This window comes from Gordionus sp. m RMFG-2023, chromosome 2, assembly GCF_954871325.1.
Source record: "Gordionus sp. m RMFG-2023 chromosome 2, tfGorSpeb1-WG-v2, whole genome shotgun sequence".
NCBI classification, from domain to species: domain Eukaryota; kingdom Metazoa; phylum Nematomorpha; class Gordioida; order Chordodea; family Parachordodidae; genus Gordionus; species Gordionus sp. m RMFG-2023.
Window position 1 is genome coordinate 33,288,018 of NC_088776.1, and position 25,343 is coordinate 33,313,360.

At 27.2% G+C, this 25,343-nt stretch overlaps 3 protein-coding genes and 1 long non-coding RNA gene across 4 annotated transcripts; 3 read left to right on the forward strand and 1 right to left on the reverse strand.

Annotated features, from left to right (window-relative positions):
* LOC135925280 (uncharacterized) lies at positions 1-285 on the forward strand. Its single transcript, XR_010571603.1, has 3 exons — positions 1-78; positions 126-188; positions 237-285. It is a non-coding gene; the product is annotated as an uncharacterized LOC135925280 (long non-coding RNA).
* Positions 286-5,116: 4,831 nt separating this feature from the next.
* LOC135924270 (probable cyclin-dependent serine/threonine-protein kinase DDB_G0292550) lies at positions 5,117-7,266 on the reverse strand. Its single transcript, XM_065459324.1, has 3 exons — positions 7,197-7,266; positions 6,545-6,600; positions 5,117-5,623 (listed from the first exon to the last, which is right to left on the reverse strand). The coding sequence occupies exons 1-3, from the start codon at positions 7,264-7,266 to the stop codon at positions 5,117-5,119; spliced, it is 633 nt and encodes a 210-aa protein (XP_065315396.1).
* Positions 7,267-8,361: 1,095 nt separating this feature from the next.
* LOC135923353 (amino acid transporter heavy chain SLC3A1-like) lies at positions 8,362-12,099 on the forward strand. Its single transcript, XM_065458048.1, has 10 exons — positions 8,362-8,788; positions 8,830-9,009; positions 9,054-9,196; positions 9,240-9,473; positions 9,513-9,601; positions 9,643-9,817; positions 9,865-10,056; positions 10,213-10,338; positions 11,422-11,598; positions 11,641-12,099. The coding sequence occupies exons 1-10, from the start codon at positions 8,425-8,427 to the stop codon at positions 11,812-11,814; spliced, it is 1,854 nt and encodes a 617-aa protein (XP_065314120.1). The 5' UTR covers positions 8,362-8,424; the 3' UTR covers positions 11,815-12,099.
* Positions 12,100-23,278: 11,179 nt separating this feature from the next.
* On the forward strand, positions 23,279-23,926 carry LOC135924271 (uncharacterized). Its single transcript, XM_065459325.1, has one exon. The coding sequence runs from the start codon at positions 23,279-23,281 to the stop codon at positions 23,924-23,926; it is 648 nt and encodes a 215-aa protein (XP_065315397.1).
* Positions 23,927-25,343: the final 1,417 nt, after the last annotated feature.

Consider the following 25,343-nt stretch of genomic DNA (forward strand, 5'->3'; position numbering starts at 1 on the left):
TAGATTCATTGAATAATGAAGAAAGTATTGTGAATGACATGATTGTAAATAATGTAAGTACAGAAGGAAAGAAAATAGGTAAAAAATTAATTTATATATAAGATATTTTATTTATAAAATAATAGAAGCACTATGTGTGGCTCAATCTGAAGATATATGTGAGATCCAATGTACAGATATCTCTGAATGTATTAATTTTTTAAATATAATTAAATTAAATATAAAATTTTATATAGACATAGAATCTGAAGAGGATACTACAACAAGCCAGATTCTTGGTAGCAGTAAATATAAAGGTATATAGGATAAAGAAGTTTTATTGCAACAAATTACATTTGATGAAATACATTTTAAAATTAATCTTATTAAATAATGAAGAAAGTATTGTGAATGACATGATTGTAAATAATGTAGGTACAGAAGGAAAGAAAATGGGTAAATTAATTTATATATAAGATATTTTATTTATAAAATAATTGAAGCAATATGTGTGGCTCAATCTGAAGATATATGTGAGATCCAATGTATAGATATCTCTGAAGGTATTAATTTTTTAAATATAATTAAATATAAAATTTTGGGCATGGATTCTGAAGAGGATACTACAACAAGCCAGATTCTTGATAGCAGTAAATATAAAGGTATATTGGATAAAGAAGTTTTATTACAACAAATTACATTTGATGAATACATTTTAAAATTAACCTTATTTAGATTTATTAAATAATGAAGAAAGTATTTTGAATGACATGATTATAAATAATGTATATATAGAAGGAAAGAAAATAAGTAAATTAATTTGTTTATAAGATATTTTATATTTATTTATAAAATAATAGAAGCTATACGTTTGGCCCAATCTAAAAATAACAACTATTCAAGTATTTTTTTCATTTTAATAATATTTTTCTTCAAATATATAATATTTGTCATAATTTTCATAAAAGCAATAATATTTTAATTTTTATATTAATATTTGTCACTTTTTTAGAAGAGCTTATACAAGTATTATTTTTATTTTAACAATGTTTTTCTTCAAATATATAATATTTGTCTTAATTTTCTAAAACCAATAATATTTTAATTCATTTATTAATTTTTATCACTTTTTTCAGAAGAATTAGATTTGGGTACTAAAAAAACTGGTCCTATGCAACCTATATTAGGTGCCTATCCATATATTGGAATGGGTAAAGATAAACGATGCTTTCAAACTCAGGGTACAAATCCTTTCTCTGGATTGAATATAGCATAACCAGAAACTCTATTTTTTGTTTTCCTTGTCGTAATTTTCCCATCAACCTCAAAAAGGATACCTTTTTAATCAAGGTTATCAAAAATTTCGTAAGGTAAAAGAATACTTAACAACTCACGGAGCAACAAATGGTCATGCAACGAATGTAATTCTCTGGAACCATTTTAAACAATCTTTGATAGAAGGCACCATTAAAGAAAAATTTATAGCTCTAACTAAATCAACAATACTTGAAAGAAGAGAAAATTTGAAACGATTATTCAAAATTATAATACTATGTGGTAAGTTGGAACTTCCCCTTAGAGGTCATTATGAAAGTAAGACAAGCAATAATCAAGGAAATTATTGTGAAATATTAAACTGTTTGAAAGAGTATGATCCATTTTTAATAGCATATAAACCACCAGGCAATGCTCATTATTGCTCACCTCAATCACAAAATCAAATGCTATCTGCAGCTGGAAACTTAATCGTAAAGTACATAGCATCAGAAATAAGGGAGGCAGGCTATTTAAAAATTAAAAAATAAAAAATAAAAATAATTATGAATATCATAATAAAAAAAACTTGAATAAAATTGAATTATGTAACTTAATACCTAATGTTAAAAAAGAAATTAATTCTTATAAATTAGAAGAAATAAATCATTTGATAACAATTGGAGAAATAATAGTTATTAAAAACAATAATGAAATAAAAATTGAAGAAAATAATAAAATAAAATTTTTTATAATTAATAAAAAATTTAAAAAAACTATGGAAAAGAAAATTAAAACAAGGGTGATTAAATGTCGCGATGTTGAAAGAGAGATTAGGAGTACGATATGGAGATCATATGTTGAAAATGGGAGGAGAAAGAGAAATTTTGTTATAAAGAACAAGTTGGAGAGAAATTATGATATAAAAAAAGTGTTTAAATTGAAAAATAAAGGAGTAAAATTTAAAAAATAAAAATAATTAAATAATAAATAAAAAAAATTATTATTATATAAAATGAAACAATTCCAAATAATCTATTATGATTCTTATTCTTATGAATCATTCTGATAAATTATTTATTCCATTATCATTTCAATTATTCCAAAATTATTTTATTTGAGATATTTTGATCATAATATAAATCTCCTTTTCAACATCATGATATTGTTATAAAGAACAAGTTAAAGAGAAATTATGATATAAAAAAAGTGTTCAAATTGAAAAATAAAGGAGTAAAATTTAAAAAATAAAAATAATTAAATAATAAATAAATAAAATTATTATTATATAAAATGAAACAATTCCAAATATTCTATTATGATTCTTATTCTTATGAATCATTCTGATAAATTATTTATTCCATTATCATTTCAATTATTCCAAAATTATTTTATTTGAGATATATTGATCATAATATATATTTACAAACATTGATAAAAATGATAATAAATAACCAGATGAACAAGCTAGTGTGAAGATGATGTTCAAGCGAATGATTAGATGATAAGGATAACAAGCAAAAATCAATGAAAATGAATATGAAAAGGAATATGGAAAATAATAATAAAATAGACGTAGACATGGCTCTAGAAAAGTTTCTTTTTAATTATCGTAATACACCCAACGCAACGACCAACAAAATACCAAGCGAAGTAATGTTCTCCAGAATGATTAGGACAAAATGGGAGTTGATAAAACCGAGGGATGAAAGAGATCATATACTAAATCGCAATATCAATAGATAGGGATATAGAAATAGGAGACAGCATATGGTATAAAACTTTTAAGGATAATAATTGGGAAAAAGGTACAATAATGCGCAAAAACGGAAATTTGTTGTATGAGATAGATACTGGGAACAAAATTATAAAAAGACACTTGGACCAAATAAAAAAAAGATCAACTAATGTTGAACCTTCTTCTAATGGTGCAACAGTTTTTAAAACGAATGTTAATAATAATGCATCACCTTATACATTAAATTTTAGAAGGGGAGGTGATGAACCAAGAAACCAAAATGTACAAGTGAATGATCAGAATCGCAACGTTCAAAGACCAGTTAGAAATAGTGTGTTGCCTAGAAAATTTGAAAATTTTATAATGAATTAAATTTGATAATAAATTTTTTTTCTCTTCCTTATATTAAAACAAAATTAGTTTTTTTTGTGTGTGGAACTAAATTGATAAAACGTACAACAAAAAAAAGATCAACGAAGGGGTTAACGAGCAAGAATGACAAACGACAAAAATTATAGACAGAGGGCAAATAAGAAATAAAAAAAAGTGTGAAATGTTAAACAGTGACACTCATGTATTTTATCTTAACTTTAAAAAATTGTTTTTTTTACATCCTTAAGCTATTTATGGCGTAACTTAAAATATTTCAAATGTAATAAGAATTGTTTCTTTCTTTTTGTTAAAAACAACTTTTATATTTTAAAAAAAAATCAATTTGCTTATAAACTAATATTAAATTTTATATTTTATATTATATAAATCAATTTACTTAAAAAACGAATGTTCAATTTTATATTTTAACTTTAAAAAGATCAATTTATTATAAACGACATTTAAATTAAATTGTCAATATATATAGGAAACTATTTTGAGTTATGTGATCATTATATTTTTTAAATTTAAATATCAATAAATTGACTTAAAAATTATATTCTTGAAGTCTGCACCATTAGTAATCTTTAGAAATTTCATGGTGGCAGCGTATCCTAAATTAAAATTTTCTAAAATATTAAATATAAATTAACTTCTTAAAATTTTTATAAAATCCAATACTATAAAATAGAAAAATTCAAGGATATTGTAAATTATAAATTATGAAACAGACCTCAAATAATAACGTTAATATTAATATTGAATTTCCAACATACACAGGTAATGGCGATGTTTTTCTAAGTCGTTTCGAAGACATATTCAACGATGCTCAGATCTCTGATATCGAAAAAGCAGGATCCTTCACAAGAAGACTACCAGACGAAGAATACATCAAGCTCAAATCGATATGTTCACCTACCGATTTCATCAATCCATCGATATTGATTGAAAAATTTAGGTTATTACACCCGAGGAAATCTACAAGTTCGAAATTGTTATTATTCAATGCAGCTGTACAATGTAAAAATAAAAGTTACATCAATTGGGTAAGTAGATTATGTATTTTACAAAATGAATGTTCGTTAAGCGATAGTAGAGTCATTGAAAAAGTAAAAATTTCATCAAATAGCAGAAGTATCAGGCAGAAAATTACGTTGGAAGAGAATATTACGTTAGCAGAAGTCTTTAGTTTAAGAGATGATTTTGAAGAGACAGAATTAAAAGAAAATATAATAGCTAAAGTTGAAAACATTTCTATAAGTGAAAAGACTGAAGAAGAAACAAGCGTAAAACATTTGGAAAGACAAAGAGGCATGAAAGTTGAAGAAAACAAACAGGTGGTCAGATACGACGATAGACATAATCCACGATCGAATAACGATAACAGACAACTATGGACTACGAGAAACAACAACTTTCAAAGAAATAATTATCAGGGAAATAATTACAACCATAGACATCAGAACTATAATGCGGGTAACTACAATAATGTTAGGGCAAATTACCCAGGATCGTACAATAATTCTTCGAGATTTGATAATAGGCTAGTTATAATAAAAATGACTATAATAATAATAGATTTAATAATGATTATAATTACAGATATAACAGACATTATAACGATTCAAGATGCATTCAAAGATATAACGATAATCATAATTTTGGAAATCGAGGAACAAATCAAGTATGCAATTGTAAATATATATTATGATCAATATATCTCAAATAATATAATTTTGGAATAATTGAAATGATAATGGAATAAATAATTTATCAGAATGATTCATAAGAATAAGAATCATAATGATTATCGTTATATCTTTGAATACATCTTGAATCGTTATAATGTCTGTTATATCTGTAATTATAATCATTATTAAATCTATTATTATTATAGTCATTTTTATTATAACTAGCTCTATTATCAAATCTCGAAGAATTATTGTACGATCCTGGATAGTTTGCTCTGACGTTGTAATAATTCGCGTTATAATTCTGATATCTAGGGTTGTAATTATTTCCTTGGTATCTGGGGTTATAACTATTTCCTTGATAAATATTTCTTTGAAAGTCATGGCCTCTTGCTGCCCATCGTTGTCTGTTATCGTTATTCGATCGTGGATTATGTCTATCGTCGTATCTGACCACCTGTTTGTTTTCTTCAACTTTCATGCCTCTTTGTCTTTCCAAATGTTTTACGCTTGTTTCTTCTTCAGTCTTTTCACTTAAAGAAAGAACTAAACCTTGTACTGATCTCTGCCTGCAAATCAATACCTCAATCTAGAAAGTTTTTTAATGTATTAAAAGGTATTCATGCTTTTTTCTCAATATCTGTTATCCATCACAATAAATTTATTGATTTGCAATTAAGATTAGGGTTAAAATCCAAAAATATTGATGCCTTGAGTTCTACACGTTGGGGATCCCATATTAGAACTATAGAGGCAGTAAAAATGACTTTCCCTGCAATTATTTCTTATCTAGAAAATGGTGATGTGGTGAAAGCAAAGGGAATTTTATATATTCTTTTACAATATGATACAATTATGTGTACGTTTATATTCCAAAAATTATTATCTATGTGTTCCAATATTTCTATTTTTTTTGCAAAAATCAGATTCGGACATATCAACAGTATTGGCTCTTATTGAGTCTCTTATCAGTTCTTTGTCAAATTTAAGAAATAATTCGTATTTTTCTTCACTATTTACCGAAGTAAATAAATTTTGCAATTTATATAATATAAAAATAACAAATAAAAGAGCAAATATACCTTCTACCATTTTGAATAATTATATAGATGATATTGTTTCTTCTAATCATTCTGATCAAACAGAAACTTTTTATAAGTGTCATGTCTTTTATCCAATTTTGGATATTATGATAAATGAATTAAAAAAGAGATTTTTCCAAGAAAACACAGATGTTTTAATAGCTATAAATGCTTTACATCCCTCCTCCCCCATTTTTTTAAATAATGATATCATTAAACCATTTATCTTACATTATAATCTTCCTGATCCAATGAGGCTTATATTTTAACCTATAATAAAAAACACGAATCTACGTGTAAATCAATAATAGATTTGATAAAAATCTTACCCATAGATATATTCCCTCGTATATTTAATTGCCTTAAAATTGCGTTAACTATACCTTTTAATTCCTGCTCATGTGAAAGATCGTTTTCAGCATTAAAACGGGTGAAAACATATCTTCGATCGACAATGGGTCAGGAACGATTAAATTCGTTGGCTCTATTGAGCATAGAAAAAAATATTATTAATACCATTCCTATAGATCACATTATAGATGAATATGCAATAATGACTAGCCGGCGTAGAGAACTTATTTTATAAATAATTTAACCTTATAATTTTTGAAACGCAATTTTAGGCGTTAGTATCTGCGAGTAAATATATCGTTTAATATTTATTTTATAAAATTTTTTTTCATATCCAAAATTAGCTAAAAGACATGGTGCTTATAAAAAATTCTTTTTGAGATAGGAAAAATCAGAAAAAAACAATAAATGCTTTCTTTTGATATGACCAAAGTTTCTGAAAAATTTAATTAAAAATATTTGAATACATTGACAATACAATAATATATAAGATATTAATTGCTTTCATCATATCACTCTGGTACTTATTTTCTAGCTCCCAAATTATTTATTTCTAATTTGCCACACTTAAATTGTAAATAACTCAAGGCTTCAATATATTTGCATAATTTCTTCCAAACATAATTTCTTCCAAGATTTTAGGTGTTTTTGCTTTATCAATATATCTAACATACTAGATTTTGATATGAGTTAACATCGTGTATGTCATGGCTATGACTGCAAATTAACCAGCATCTATTATTTGTGTGGCTTTCAATTTAAGATTATTACTACAGCTGCTGAGAGCATATGATTGCATAATTAAGATGAGCAACAATGATCAACTGTCCAGTAGTTTATGTAGGATTAAAAATGGAAGATAATCTTTTAGAAATTTAATATCTCACAATAATTTTCTCGATTACTTATCTAGCTTCCATCATGTCATCTAAGAGGAAGCTCTAACCACCATATAGTTTTATGATTTGGATTGGTCGTTTATATTCTCTTCTTCAAGAATTGTTGATTTGGTTAGGCCTATAAATTTTTCCTTATTAGTCCATTCTATAAAACTTTGTCTAAAATGGTAAGAGAGAGTTATATTAGTTTCATGACCTTTTGTTAATGTTAGTTGCTTAGAATTATATTACCTTATGGGGTTTTTAAAAACATTAACAATTGAGGCATATGTATGAATTAATTAATCGGTTTTATCACTTGTAATTCTTTAGACGCGAAATTTTTTATATCAGCAATTTAAAATACTTTATACTGTAGTAAATCGATTTTGTATTGAAAAATTTGTAGAAATGTATTTTTTTAATTATTTATATTCTAGTTTTAATTATTTATATTCTAGTCTTAATTATTTATATTCTAGTCTTTTATATTCTAGTCTTAATGATATTTATATTCTAGTCTTAATGATCAATATTCTAGTCTTAATTATTTATATTCTAGTTTATTTTGTACGTATAATATAATAAAAAACAAAATATGAAAATAAGAATAATCCTTCAAGAGTTTAGTAATTTTTAAAAATATATTCATATATACCGAGCAAAAGCGGGCCGAAGGCCCGCAAATTAGGGGGTATGGGGGGCGAAGACCTCCATAAAATTTTTTTAGTTGAGCCCCCTGAGATTGTAAAGGCTAGCGACGCCCCTGGTTAAACGACTTCATTTGAGTCTATTTTTAAAAACGGCTAACTCAATATTTTATACAGATGAATATTACGCAAGCTTGAAGATTTTATTCAAAGATGGGCCGTAGGTCTAAACATCTAATAGCTAAATCTCAAGGCTTAGGCAATATTTTTCGAGCTAAAATATTGAGTTAGCCGTTTTTAAAAATTGGCTCCAAATGAGCCGTTTAACAAGATATAATCAATTACCAGTTTATTATAATAAAATTGTTTCTCTTTTTATCAAAATTCATTTACGATACAAAACGACGTTTGTCCTCCATTGCACAAAAAATGAATAAAGACGATAAAAAAAACGGAGATAATGATACAAAAATTAAATTTATTCAAGATGGGAAGAATCTTGATGATGCTAAAGTTAAGATTGAAGGAAGGGAAGATGCTTTCACAGGCTTGACTAAAGAAGAATTGATGGAATACGCGAATGATCCTTTTTGGGTAAGATTGAGGTGGTTCCTATTCATTTTGTTTTGGTTGGTTTGGATAGCCATGTTGGTAGTTGCAATTGTACTTATCATAAGGGCACCAAGTTGTTCAACTAAAAAGGCAGAAAATGAAGCGAAAGATTCTGCAATTTATCAAATATACCCAAGATCCTTTAAAGACTCAAATGGGGATGGTGTTGGGGACCTATTAGGCATATTTTATTTGGCAATTTATTAATATATATATTTTTAGGAATTGTATCAAAATTAGATTATATTGCCAAATTGAACCCAAAATTTGTTTTGATTAATTCTCCACTTCAAACGAATCCACTTCTTCAAGATGAGGGACTTGTTAATTTTACTAAAATAAATACTGAATATGGAACAAATTCTGATTTTAAAGCTCTAATTGATAAAATTCATGAGAAAGGTTAGTTTTAGTATGTATATTAATTCACAAGTAATATTCTTTAGGGATGAAGGTAATTATGGAATTAGATATACATCATTCCAGCAATTTACATCCATGGTTTCAAAAATCTCTTGCTGGTACAACTAGACATAGAGAGTTTTATGTTTGGGAAAATGGTAATGGTGGAAATCCACCCAGTAATGAAGTAAAAATTAAAAAAAGTATTGTTTTTCACCAATTTAATACAGCGGAGTTTTTGGGTTGGGTCTACATGGACATTTTCACCAGAAAGAAATCAATATTATTTGAGCCATTTTGCTTCTAAATTACCCAACCTTAATTTAAACAGTGAAGCTTTGAAAACAGAAATCAAAGATATTATTGAATTTTGGTTGAAATATGATGTTGATGGTTTTCTCTTTCCTAATGCTGATATATGGTTTAAATATATCCCAACAACAACTTTAAATATATCATCAATGGTAATAACAATTTTTATTCATATATAATTCTTGAAATAGCCTAAAAATATTACCCTTGAAGAATATAAAACCAATGACTTGATTTCATTTATCAAAGATGTTATTGAAAATGCTAACAAAAATAGAAGGTATTTTATTTTTCAATGTCAAACAATTTTTCTTTTTTTAGAATTATGTTAGTTGAACCATACTTAGAAGACAGCACAATGCTTTATGGCTCTAAAGCTGATATAGTTGTTAACAAAGCCCTAACACAGATCAATGGAAATTGTGATGCTCAATGTGTTGCTAATTATGTACAAAATGTCAGGAAACAAGTACCAGAAAAGAAAGGGACTTGGATGGTTTGTAAATTATTTGATTTTATTATAAATAAAATAACAAATTAAAGTTGGGAAATAAAGATGTAAGCAGAATAACATCCAGGATGGGAAGCCAAACTTATGTAAATGCACTGAATGCCTTACTTTTATTATTACCTGGTACATCCTTACCTTATTATGGTGATGAAATAGGTCTTACTGACAACCCTCTATCATCCCTTCAACAATCCTATGACCCTTTATGCAAAATTCCTTTCAAAGTATCTTATTTTCATAATCCAGATTTTATAAAATTTTATTTCTTAATTATAATATGAGCATGTCATTTTAATTTGAGTCTTGATCCAAGTTATATTATAATATTCTAAACCTTATTAAAGTAAGCAAGCATTTTCTATCATATTTTATTTATCTAGGGTGAATGTAGAGATATGTTTAGATCGCCCATGCAATGGAAACCTCAAAATAATGCAGGCTTTTCCAATGTTTCCTCTCAATCTTGGACACCTGTCAACCAAAATTTTGAAAGCAATAATGTTGAGGTAACATTTTGATTTGAGATGATGAATATGATACATAAATATAATAAGTGTTAAAAATTGCTTAGTAAAAGTAATGAGCTATAGTTACCTTATAAATTATTTATATAACTCATCATTTTAAATAATAATTTTGAGATTTTAAAATTATAAATATGAAATTTAAATAAAATAAAAATGACTACTCAAAAAACAAATATATTTGATTCATTTCAAATAATTTGAATTAGTTAAGAATTATTCTATCAAATAAAATGAATTATTTGAATATTCTACAAATTATTTCTATAATTTGTTTATTTGACAAATTTGGGAAAACTTTTCTTATTTGAAACTAATTCAAATAAAAAACAATAAGGAAAACTCTTTTCCTTAAAAACTTGCTTGGCTTATAAATTAATAGAATAAAGTTTGCTAATAAATTGATCGCATATTCTTATATTTTTTTCTGTTTTAAATTAAATGTGGAATAAAAAATTCTATCAATATTTTCATATGAATCATTTAATATTTAAAAAAAATAAATAATTGGAATCGTATATAAATAGTAAATTTTATTATTGAATAAGATAATATTTGTTTAATGAAATGAATTTATATTCGTTTTTAAAGTAAGACATTATATTTAATAAGCAGTTATTTTAAATTTAGAGAATCATCATAAAGTTAATGATGGTTATATATATAAATATTTAACATATTTTAAAAAGTTGCCAAATTTATTTACTGGGACATTATAAGAACCAATTTTTTATTTAATGTTTTCTGGCTAAGTCTGGGAAATAATATAGTAGTTATAATATAAGAATTATTTTATTTGTTAATTTAAAAAATATTTGATGAATGTTGGTATATTTAACAATATAAGCATAGTTTTTTACAGATTAAACAAATTAATCCATTTTAAAATTGTATAATTTTTCTAAATCTCAGTTTGAACCTAGCTAACATTTATTAAAAACAGTTTTTTTAAAATTGTTTTATTAGCTTTCCATATAAACTAATTTTTTTAAAGAAAATATTACATATTGTCTATTACTCCAAAAATTGAGGAAATTTACATTTGTATCTTGATATAAATTTTAGACTTTAGAACAAACCAACAAATACATTCCAGTATTTTCCCAACTGATGGCTCTCAAAAAAACGGATCCATTCTCTGGTGGTCATTTTAAAATCATCTCTCAGAATCCTAACATTTTTGCTTTTGTGCGCAAATGCCATGATTCCCCTAATTACATTACCCTCATCAATCTTGGAAAGGTTAAAATAATTAAAAATTAACTAACCACATAATTTTTTTAGGAGACATCAACTTTTGTAAACAATCGAAATGTCACACAATTATCTGATAAAGCAGAAATTGTTTTGGATTCCTTGAAAACAAAAGCCTCTCTAACCCCACCCAAGGTTGAGAATTTATTGCAGCCCATGACTCTTGTGCCTGGGCAGGTTATTGTGCTCAAACTTAAAGAATAAATAATATCCCACACTGCCTTTACTTAACTATTTTATTTTAAATATATATTATAATGCTTAAAATATAAACACTTTAAAACCTTCAAATTAAAAATATTTTTCCAAATTCAATCTAAATATATTTAAAAAAACTTTTTTTTTTTATATTTCCCTATGCTTTAAACGTATATAACTGCTATCACTTTAAAATAAAATTTATAATTATTTTTTTTTGTGTTAATTAACATTTTTATGAAAATGATATATATTTAAAAAATTCCAAAATAAATAGATTCCGTTTCTAAACACGATCTTAATTCAGCCAATTCTTTTTTAATTTTTTTAAGCTTGTAGAGTGTTGTGAACCTCGACTATTGTCATTCAATAGAAAAAATATATGATAAAAAGTCACCAAATGGTAGAGTAAATTCAGTAAGATCTATAGTATCCTTGTTAGAAAAAGGGGAAGCACAAAATTTTTATATTAAATTAAGCATATAAATTATAACATGATTGCTTCCTGATCAAAGTTACATATTTTTGTTTAAATTAAATATTTTTTTGTAAATTATAATACCTAGGGAAAGTAATTTATTCGTCATAATATTTCAAACATATTTTAAACGTAAAAAGATTTATAAACAACTTGCCAATTTTTCAGCCCCCTAGTTATTCTTATTTTTAAATAATCTAAACATTCCATTCAATAAAATACTTCCAGGACTAATTATTTTTACTTAAATTTTTGTAGTTGGGCTTTTAAATAGCATCCAATTTTAATTAGCATAAATAACTTAATATATTATAATACAGTTTAAATTATATTTTATTGGATTTGCCCCCTTCCCCATCCGTTCACCTCATAAAATCAAGTGCTATTTACAACAGATTTTTGCTATTAGCGGGCATTCATTGCCTACAAAGTTGTTAGGACGAATTAGAAGTTTGAAATCATCACTGACTTCTATAAATAAAAAACTATTGATTTTACGAATTTAACAACACTTTAATTTACTTGCATCATTTTAATGATTTTTGGAAACGATTATAAATTAAACATTCTTTAAAAAAATCTTGAAGTATTTTTTTTGAAAAAGGCAAAAGTTGTCACCACAGATATAAATGAATTTTTAAAAGTTTTGATCGACAGTCTTAAAAGAAGAGGGAAAATCGCACAAATATTTTATTCACATAATTTATAATTTGTATAAACAAATGACATTTTATTTACATAAATTAAAAAATATATTTTGTTAAATTTTTTATAAATAATGCCCAGGGTAATTACTTTATTTACGTCATAATATCTCGAACATATTTTTGTTCGATGTTGTAATAAGTTTTAAAAATAACGTCAATTTTTCTGCCCTCTAGCTATTATTGAATGATCTATAGATGCAATTCATTATTACAAGGATTTATTATTTATACTTAAATTTAGCAAATTTTTTAGAATGGTATAAATTAATTTAAAATCTATAATAAAATATGTAATTAAATATTCATTTTTTATTAAGTCAAAAATTTTTTAAAAATGATTTTATTCTCTTGAAATATCATTTAAACGTAGGCGTGGTCATGATTCGATAATAACATGTTCTGTGTGTATGAACATTCTTTCTTTAAAATATTGATGAAAAAGGTTTTAGGGTTTAATAAAAAAATTTTTTATAGTAAATAAACACTTTTGAAAAACCATAATTTTACAATAAAAGAAAGGGCTTAATTTATTTATAAGTATTGTTTAACATAAGTTGATTACCTTCAAAAATATATTCCCTATTTAAAAATAAAACACTTGAATTCATATGCCTTTGCTTTATAATAATAGAATCCAAATTAAGGAAATATTGCACTCTGGCGTATGAACAGATTCTTACATAATTTATTTTGTATTCTTTTTATAAACTTGGAAAGCTACCATGATTCAATATTTATATCCATAAAAATAAATCTCAAAATTTCGGGTGTCCATTTTTATTCTTTATTTAATATAAACCTTGGAATAGTGTTGTTAAAAAGACCGAAAAACGACCCGATTAAGATTTTACCCAAAACAATATTAGGTAGCCTCGAGATTTGGTAAGATCGACCTGAATCGGTCTTTTTAACAACCCTTGGGTCATTTCTCCAATTCAATAATTGCCTTGAAAATAAATCTCTAAAAATGCGAGTGAAAGGAAAAAACCTTTCTTATAATATTGATTAGGAAAATCAATTATATATATATGACAACAGCCAGGTTCATTTTCTCTCGATTAAATGAATTATAAAAAAAATATATTATTGAAATTTATAATTTTAAATATACAAAAACAATAATTACCACTAAAAATAATGAAAAATTTCTTTTTTTTAAAATATGATTATGCAGTTTTGAACACATAACTGGGATTTTTAAAAATTTGGCTGACAGGGATTCGAAATTTTTTAAAATTAAGGAGGTAGACTATTAAAGCTCTACAAATACCTGTCCGAGTTGACCTCAGACACTTTCTATTAGATACAAATAAAATTTTCACGTACTCGGACATTGGCAAAATTATTTTATTTCTAGAGCCCTTATAATTCTGCGCGTTCCTTGAAAAATATACTCCTCAACTAAAGTTTCTTTTCTTATTTTATATTTGCTCGTTATTAAATAGGAGTTTAGATTTGGCTCTGATCTTTGGAGGAGAAAATCAAATCCATAATACTTAAAAGCAGGTCTGGTGCAAGCTTTTAATATTCCACTGCTTCATTAAAAAAATGACCATCTTCAATTTCTCATGACATAATTTTTGAAAATATTTTTTAAATATGCTACGATATTGTGCAATCCTTTTACGCAGAATGTCAAACCTATATAATTTGATATTTTTTTAATGAATCGAATCTTTTTTTAAAAATTTAAAGGAGCTAACCAAATTGTTATAAGCCGAATTAAACAGGTTTTTATTTTATAAATATTAGATTTTGAAATTTAAAAAATAACAATATATCAATCAGAACCTGAGATACAAATTGCACAGCCCACCCCGGGTAAAATGTTTTATTTTGGCATTTCATTTTGCAATGTATGTTTGATTGATTAAAGTACAGTAAAAGTCTATAAGGACAAATTAAAATGAAGTGGTTGATTATTTTCTAAAATTTAGTAATCTGTATAAAAAAAAATACCTTTGAATAATTATAAATATAGGCATTTGTACAAAGACGATGATTTCGTAAATCTTAATTCAGATATTTCCGATTTGGTTGGTCGAGATTTGATTAAGAAAATCCAATACCTCTATTCTATAAACTAATAACCATTTTTTGTGGATTTTGAAAAGGCGAGTTATATCCTTATGAATCACATATTCCCTTTAGATATCATTTTTTAAGCTTTAAAATTTTACCCTACCATCAATAAATCTACATCCTTCCCAGTTAATCATACTTTTTCAAATTTCAGAGCATATTTTATTCAACTTATTTATTTTTTATTCTCGTAACGAAATTACTATTAGTTACAGTATTCTCTCATAAATCGGGTTTTATCATTATTCGATTTTAATTATAAAGGTCCAATTCCATGTTTAATTACTCACTCTTTTTTAAGGCTGTTTTATGACCTTATTAAAAAGGCAGAATATATGCAATACGAGAAAACCTCTTGGGGAGCACAATTTCAATTATGAGAAATTCCCGAATATTTTATTTTTAACACTATTTTAAATAAACCCGATTATATTTTTTATCGAGTACTCTTGATTTTCTTAATTCTTAGCAATCTGTAACGGTGGTATTTAATCTTGAATAATATTGTTAATATGTGTTAACGGAATCATATAGCAAAATTAAATGATTCTAGATAAATGTCTATATTATTCCAGGCTAAGGCAAAGAAAAAACCAAATAATTATATTAATCCTCGTGATACAGATGGTTTAAAAGGAATAAAATATTGGTAAAATAAGAAAAAAATGGCATATTAAAACGGGGAAGAGAACTTCTAGATATCTGGTTTGCGCTAATATTGAATGCCTTAAAAATTATTCAGATCAAGATATATTTGGTGATAGTGATACTCCGGTCGAAGATACAAATGGAATCGATCAGAAATAGAAATATAAATTTGATAAAAATAGATAGCATGAGTAATAAAGTAGAGATAGATATGTTCAAAAATCAATTTACGTCAATGCATTACGGTTTCTTTTCCCTTGAATATTATTTATGATTTTTATAGATATTTTATCTTTTCGGTTTATTTTAATAGATATAGAAATAAAATAGTTGAAATCTTATATTTTGAATCAAATTGTATTTTCAAAAATTTGATATAAATCTGATTATCTTATTAAGACGTAGTTCTAAACATGATATTTGCCAAACTTTTGAAAACATTAATTCTAAAAATTCAGTCCAATATGTAATGCTTAACTAGTTAGTTTAATTCTTCGATACTTTTGATACATTTAAAATAAAAAAAAGTTATTAAGAAAATTGGTATTAGGATTAAAGATAGAGCGAAAATATAGAAGCAGCTAAAACAATTATAATAAAAAAAATTAAATAAATATATTAAAAAAAAATAATCAACATTATATAATCATTTTATCGTATTTTAGAATATAACAATGTCTGGCTGTATCTTTGTTTTTATAATTATGACATAAAAAACTAGTCTAGACTTCTGGTTTTGGAAAATGTGATACCAAAATGGCTACGATGAAATGATTAAATTGTGTTATAATATATTTTTTCACTACATTTCTTTCGGCCTTCTCAAGACAAAAGTTTCTTAAAAACTTTAATCCTTTTTTTTAAATGTATGATAAATAGTAGTGCTGTAAAATTTACTATAAAAAAGAAACGCGTTATCGTTACTCGCCCTTCCAAAAAAGGAACGCATGGTTACTGACTATTCAAAAAAGTAACGGATTACTCTTTACAAAAATTATACATTATATACAAGATAAATATTTATTAAACTATGCAAAAAGTTTTTATTTTAAAAAAGCTTAATAGTTGATCTTCACAAGGATCTTCATTAATTTCCTCATTAAAAAATTTTTTTTATCATCATCAGAAAATATTCTGGTATGTGTGTTGGATAAAGGAATTAAGTCTATTCTTTCTTTATCAAGATATTTTCTCAAACTGGAAATAAGTTCTAGATTTCTTCCTTTTGACCTCTAATTTTATCCAGGGCCAATCCAATTTAAATTGCGGGTGAATTATTGCGGATAGTATATACTCATCTTTATTGTGTTTGAATCTATTGAAAATATAAATTGTAAGCAATATTTGAACTCTATATCTTTATGCCACCCAGGAATTAATTAATAAGTGGCTTACATAACTTGAAATTATTTAAAGCCATTTTTTAAAGTTTTTATTATAATAGTTATCGTGGGAATGAGATATCCCAAATGTATTTTTTCTTCGCTCTCTAAAATTGAAAGAGAAGTCGCAATCGGTTCCTTAACCTATAAAATATACATACATATAATTTTTTAATTAACACTAACAATACAATATTCATCCATGAACGACTTTTCGTTATCTGAAAATCTCTGTAATTCAGATTTATCACAAGATTCGTCAAATTTTTGGCAATTCTTAATAAAACTATTAATTTCACAGAGTTTTAAAATGAGTTCCATCTTGTTATAACCGGTTTAATCAGATATCTTCCTATGTTTTCCTTAAAAATGGTTGCACAGTTTGAAGATTATCCATGTTTATTTACAATAGCTTACACTTTGAAAATGTATATTTTGAAATGGTTTTAAAATGGACATCGTTAACCGTCTTTTCAATGTCAACACTTGCAATGAGATTTAAAGTGTGTGCTGAACAGAAATGATGTTTTAGGTAAGTATACAATACTATCATTAGTATTTTGATTTTCAAATAGACCAAATAATGGCAAGAATCTATTTCATCATCCGATTCCTCTCCTTGTTCATATACTCTAAATCTATATTATAATTTTCCGATGTCCTCACTACTTTATCGTGACGTCATGACATCGGTACGTATTTATTTTTATTTGTTGATTTTATTTATTTATTTTATACAAACAGATGATCCTACCAACAGTCTTAATTTATTTTTAAATAGATTATATTTTTTATTATTTTAGCGATTATTACTTTTAGCGATTTAGAACGGGAACCATATTTGTTAATAACATTTTGTCACATTTGATTTTGCAAAAATGGATAGATATTTATAAATAATACTGCTTGGACGATGGTTCAAAGTTAATCATTTTCCTTGAATTCCTGAAATCGGAGTGGTAGTAATTTAAAAAAATTCTCTAAGTAAGGGCACTCTAGGATTTTCATGTGAAACAGGCTGAAGGCTATGGATCATACAAGTATATTGTAAATCTTCAGACAGCTAATCCTTATAATTGCCTTATTCACTTATATCTGTTTGTTTTCTGAAGTTTAAATATTTAAATAAGAATATTAAATTAAGTTAATTATACTAAATGTTTTATCTACTTTATAAATTTAGAATAAGAATCTTTAATTAGGTTAAATCGTTGTGTAAATTTAATCAAGAAAGTGTTAATTAAAAATAGGAAATTTGAATGCAGATTGATCATATGTGGTTCAAAAACATTATGACCAATGTAAACTGGGTTACTCTTTAACACTTACTTTCACTAAGTATCACTAAATTTCACAAAATTTCAAGCAACTACTTGATATAAATTGCCTTATTCAATCACATTTCCCTGTTTTGAAAATTTTAAATATTTGAATAAGTCTATTAAATTATGTTAAATCAAACTGAATATGTGGTTCAAAAAACATTATGACCAATGTAAAATGGTTTACTCTTTAACACTTACTTTCACTAAGTATCACTAAATATAAAATTTCAAGCAACTACTTCATATAATTTGCCTTATTCAATCACATTTCCCCGTTTTGAAAATTTTAAATATTTGAATAAGTATTAAATTGTGTTAAATTAAACTGAATTTCTCATCACATTTTCCTGGTTTGAAAATTTTAAATATTTGAATAAGTTTATTAAATTGTGTTAAACTAGACTGAATGTTTCATCTATCTCATAAATTAGATTATGAATTATTAAAATTAAGCCAAACTGTTGTGTAACTTTTAATAAATTGATGACTAATAATGATACAATTTAGGATGCTGTATGGTTTTAATTAACACAATGGATTCATTTTAATATAACGCCTACATAGACTTTTATACAACTGAGGAATTTAAATAATAAATGTTGCTTTTGCTCAACCTTATCTTCCAATATAATCTCCGGAGGAAATGAACGGAGGAAATGAATATCGAGTGCACTCTTATCTTAAAATAGAAAATTCTAAACTTAATAAGGAAATGCTTATCTAGGTTAAAATATTATATCTGAAAATAGATAAATTTAAACGTAACGTAGGAATGTAAATAGTTTTATTCTTCCTTTTCCTTCAATTTAAATCATTTATTTTTGTGGCCATTTCTATAAATGTTCACAAAATAAATCACCCTTATCTTATTTTGTTTCATTCGCATGACTTTTGCGCACAAATAAATATAAAATAATATTTAAGAATATATCTATAAACAAACATAAAATAATTCTAGAAAATGTAAATGAATAGTGAATAATTCATATCACTTTTTATCTCCTGATAAGACTTTTAGGCAAGTCATTTTTTTAACTTTTTAATTAAATTTATATTATTTTAATTATCCTACCTATTTTTAAGGCTATCCATTTTGTCAGGCTGCATACTTTTATCTTTTATGAATATTTTATCTAACTAACTGAAAAATACACAAAGTACATTTTTAATATTTAACTAAATTAATATAACAATTTTTAAGGATCCTACTTTTTTAAAAGGTTACCATTTTGTCGGATCCACCATTGCTCTATTATCCCTGCTGATTATTTTGTATAACGCACAAAAAAATATACATAGTACATTATTTTTATTATAAATAATTTGATACATGATTTTATATCTATTCCAAAAAATCGATTATTTTTTTTATAATTTAAATATATTTATATTATTTTAAGCATCCTACGTATTTTTAAGGCTATCCATTTTGCCGGGCCACACAATATGCCCTTTTATTTCTGATGAATATTTTGTCTAACTAACTGAAAAATATACAAAGTACATTTTTAATATTTAACTAAATTAATACAATTTTTAAGGATCCTACTTTTTTAAGAGCTTACCATTTTGTCGGATCCACCATTGCTCTATTATCCCTGCTGAATATTTTGTGTAATTCTCAAAAAAATATACATAGTACATTATTTTTATTATAAATAATTTTATATAGGATTTGTTATCTATTCCAAAAAATCAATATATATTACAATATTTATTTTTATTCAATTAAATTAAATATTTATTCTTAAGGATCCTACCTTTTTCAACAATACTCCTTTTTATTCTTTCAATAAAAAATACTAAACGGAGTTTTCTATTTTTAGGATTTTATATTTATTCCAAAAAAAATACATATTACGGTATTTATATATTATTTAAACTATTCTATACCTATTCACAAGGATCCTATTTTTTTTAAGTTTGCCAATTGGTCTCTCCGAATGGTATTTTATTTTAATCCTACCTTATAAAAAATTAACTTGAGAATTTTTTTTTTACTTTAGAAAACTATCTCCATCTTATTTCCTCTTTATAATTGTTCAAATATTGATATATCAGCCATTAATAATGAACAAATGCAAAATAAACCTTTAGAATATCATAATAGGCTTGATAAGTCCCCCAAAAATATTTTTTGATGATAGCCCTCCAACTTTTAGAAATATGCATCTAATATTGACCCATCTACTGGTTTACATTATTTTAATGTTTGTTAATTTCAACAATAGTTTATTTATATTTTTGCCTGATTTCTTTATTTGTCTAGGCTTAATCCCTCACATTGCTACAAAACATGATGAATCTATTATTAAAGATAAGCAAAGAAAATAATGACGATTAAACAAACGCCTTACCCGTTCTAGAGTTACTGGTAGACAAAATAATAAAGAACTACGCTTGAAATGAACTCACCTGGAGGTTTATTTTATTTTTTTTATCTTATGTTTTATATCTATGTTTATTTTATTTTCACCCACTCCAAATGATATCTCTATCACCACTAGCACAATCTCTATGCCACCTCCGCCTATTTTTTAACAAATATTAGCATTTAATTCCGTACTATCATTCACTTCACTAGGAGTTAATATAAATATTACTTTATCCGATTCTCTAAGAAACTTTCATGAATATTTAGAGGAATGTTCAAACTTGAATGTACAGTACTGCCAATTTCATCAACTTTGTGGATAGAATGCGAATAATATGCTGGAATGTGGGTACGTTGACGGGAAAGAGCTTCGAGGTCTCACAAATGTTAAAAAGAAGAAAGGTACACATCGCCTGCCTACAAAAGACGAGGTGGAATGGAACTAAAGCTCGGGAGTTAGGAGAGGGATACAAGTTATTCTACAGTGGGTCATCTAATCGTAGAAACGGGGTCGGTATCGTTCTAAGAGAATCGTTCAAGGACAAGGTAGTGGAAGTCAAACGATGTTCAGACAGGTTAATGTGGGTGAAGTTTGCAGATCAAGGAAGCCTCCTATTATGTGCGCGTATGCTTCTCAAATTGGATGTATGGAATCAGAGAAAAATATATTCTTCGATTCATTGGAAAAAGAGATACAAGGAATGCGATAGAAAGAAAAGCTAATTATTGGGGCGGATTTCAATGCCCACGTAGGAAAAGATCGTCTCGGGTATGAACGAAATCATGGATTATGGACATAGTCTGAAGATCAAGGAAGGAGAAAAACTTCTCCAAGTATCCCAAGCTTATGACATGGCGATCGTTAACACTTATTTTCAAAAGCGTGAAGATCTTATTGTGACTTATAGAAGTGGAAAGCATTTTAGTTAAATTGACTATCTGCTTATACGGCGAAAGGATTTATGGAGGATCAAATGCAAAGTAATACCGGGAGAAGAAATCGCCCAACATCGCCCACTTGTCATGGATCTTGAAAGAAAAGGATTTCCGAAAAGAAGAAAGGTTTATGAACCGCGAATTAAGTATGAAATGCTCAAGGGCATGCCGACAAGCGATAAATACCATCAGAAAGCTTCCACACTCTTGGATGCCAGGAAGTTAGAACGAAACTTAGACGACGATTGGGAAACGCTAACTGCAGACATAAAGGAAACGGCGATTCAGATTCTAGGACAGACCAAAGGAGGCAAAGCTTTGAATAGGGAACTATGGTGGTGGGATCAATCGGTTAGGGATTTCATCGAAAGAAAGAGAATTCTATATAGACAGTGGCATAGATCCAAAAAGTCGGAGGACTATCAAGAATATAGGGAGGCAAAGAGAGCTGCGAAGAAGGCCATAATAGCGAAGAATGCCGCGTACACCGAGATGGCAAACAAACTAGATCATAAATGGGGCGACAGGCTTATATAAAATTGGCCAAGATAATGGAGAAGAAAAGTCGCGATGTCGGAGTCCTTAAAATAGTCAAAAATGAGGAGGGTCAAACCTTATTAAAGCCGAAGGAGGTGATGGAAAGATGGAAAGGATATTTTAAGGAACTTATGAATATTGCTAATGACAAAGATTTCCTTCCCGATATTGAGCCAAACATAAGTATGGTCGAACACTTTCAGGAGGATGAAGTTAGGACGCAAATGAACAAGATGCAAAAAGGAAAAGCCAATGGCCCAGATGGAATTCCTATGGAAGCATGGGTTGGATGCCGAGAAGAAGGAGTCACGACCATGACGAACCTCTTTAAAAAGATATTGGGAGAAGAACAAATTCCTAATCAATGGAGAGCAAGCACGATTATACCCTTATTCAAAGGCAAATGAGACCCTCAGGAGTGTGGTAATTACAGAGGTATCAAGCTAACTTGCCACTCCTTGAAACTTATGAAAATGATCTTAGTAACAAGGCTGAAGAACGAGGTGGAAATATCGGCTAACCAATTCAGATTTGTGGCTGGCAAATCCACAATCGATCCGATCTTCGCACTAAGATATGATGGATAAATATGGAGAAAAGAAACCTACATATGGTCTTTATTGACTTGGATAAAGCTTATGACAATGTCCCTCGCGATTTAATACGGTGGTGCTTGAGAAAACAAAATATCCCTGACGCATATGTACGGCTTATGAAAAATACTTATGAAGCCTCAACTTCTTGCGTTAGAACGACAGTTGGAGACTCTAAACCTTTTCGGGTTGAAATTGGATTACATCAAGGATCTGCTTTAAGTCCTTTTTTATTCAATATAATTATGGACACGATAACGAGAGGCATCCAAAAGCCATCTCCTTGGTGATGCCGATGATATAGTACTATGCGAAGAGACAAAGGAGAAAGTATTCGAAGAAGCCGAAAAGTAGTCAAAACGCTTAGCTGGATATGGTTTAAAAGTCAACAATCGAAAAACGGTATATATGGAGATGAACGTTACAGGCACCCCATCGCTGGATGACCAATTAAAGTACCCAAAAGTAGACAGGTTTACATACCTAGGCTCGATGCTTCATCAAGAGGGAGGTTGCGCAAATGAAGTCAATGCACGGATCCAAAAAGGATGGCTTAAATGGCGAAGTATAACCGGTGTAATGTGCGACAAGAAGATGCCAATATGGTTGAAAAGCAAAGCTTACAAATCCATCGTAAGACCGGTGTTACTCTATGGAAGTGAAACATGGGCATTAGACGCTACGGAAGAAACGTTATTACAAGCCACGGAGATGAGAATGATACGGTGGAGCTTGGAGTATACTAAACTCAACCATATGACGAATGACTGTCTCAGAGCAAAAATGGGTATTCAACCTATGGCGGACTTGATAAACGAAAATCGGTTAAAGTGGTATGGTCATATACTAAGAAGGGAGACGAGTGATGTAAATCGAAAAGTATTGAACATGGAGGTGCCGGGGAAGAGAGGAAGAGGACGACCTCGTGTTACGTGGAAAGGTCAAGTAGACAAAGTTATGATGACTAAGAAGATAAATCCGAACATGGCCCTTACTCGATCAAGATGGAAGAAACTTATCAAAACAAACCCCACGACTGTGGGACCATATGCATGATAAAGAAGACTTAAAACAGTTTTATGGTTGAGTTAACATTGTCATTCATGATTCTATTTTAGAGGCCATATTTTTTTTCCATATTAGACTAATTGGTAAATCAGATATTTCCCGTTCATGTGATGATATTAAAAATTTAACTATCTCCGAGGCGGGAAAAAATTTTCAAAATTATAATGGGTAGGACTGGGCTTGGGACCTCAAAATTAATATTAGCTTGCACCTGACTTGGGAATATCTTTTACAAATTATTAAGGGTTGAGCTGGGCTCGATAAACTTTTTTAAAATTATAAGATCTTGGATGCTTTCTAATATTGTGAGCTTGAACCTGGCATGATATCTATCGCAAAAAATGAATAAAAATCTCATTCCCCGTCATTTTTGACCGGCTTTCTACTAGTTTTTAATAAGTATTATAATATTTTTACTTGTTATATAATTTCTAGCATTGTCGGTAATGTATTTGGTCAATTTATTTTATATTATGTATGTGGTAAAATTTCAAGTGATTTGTTAGATAATCAAATGTGTGTTCTTGGTTTACCCTTTTACAATTTAACAGGCTGAAGCCCTCTCAAGAATGTCTGGGTGTAACCAGTTTAATCGTCATCCAGAAATAAGAACTTTTTTAAAAGACACATCAATCTATAAAATATATATTTTATGCCATAATATTAATAAATGCAGTGCTTTCTACAATTAAAAATGGTTGTAATTCTTCAATTACAAAATTAAAAACTAATTCATCAACAGCTGATATTACTATTTTTATCTTTGATGTAGATGGATTCTGCATCTCAATGAGTGTGAGTTGATTATCTTCAATTTTTTTTATTACTATATAAATGTTCATTAATCTCATCCATTTTTGAAGAATGTACAGTCTATAATTTTTTAATTAAAATATTATTATTTCCTGAATTTTTTATTAAAAATAACTTACCTTTTTCAATAATTGAAGATAGATCTTTTAACAATTTAATTAAATTTTTTAATCCCTCACTAAGCTTATTGTCAAGTAAAACATTAAAAAATTGAAATTATAATTGCCACAGATTTTTCAATTTCTTATCTTTTTAGAATTATCATTTAAAAAGGAACCAGGAAAAATATCTAGGTTCTATTCTCTAAAACACTATTGCTTCATAGTTTTATTCCATATAAATATTTATTTAAAATATATATTTATACAAAGATTTTTAAAATCACTATTTTATTCTTTAAATTTATTAACAATTTGAAGTCAAACCAATAACAATACTAAAACAAGAAATAGAAGATATTGTTTAAACCCAATATAATATTTTGAACCAATACCATTATTTTGTTAATCTTGGGTTTATACTGTTGGTTCCCAGCCCTATACTATAGTATAATTTATTTTGTTATATTATTATTTCATGACTAAGCTTTTCT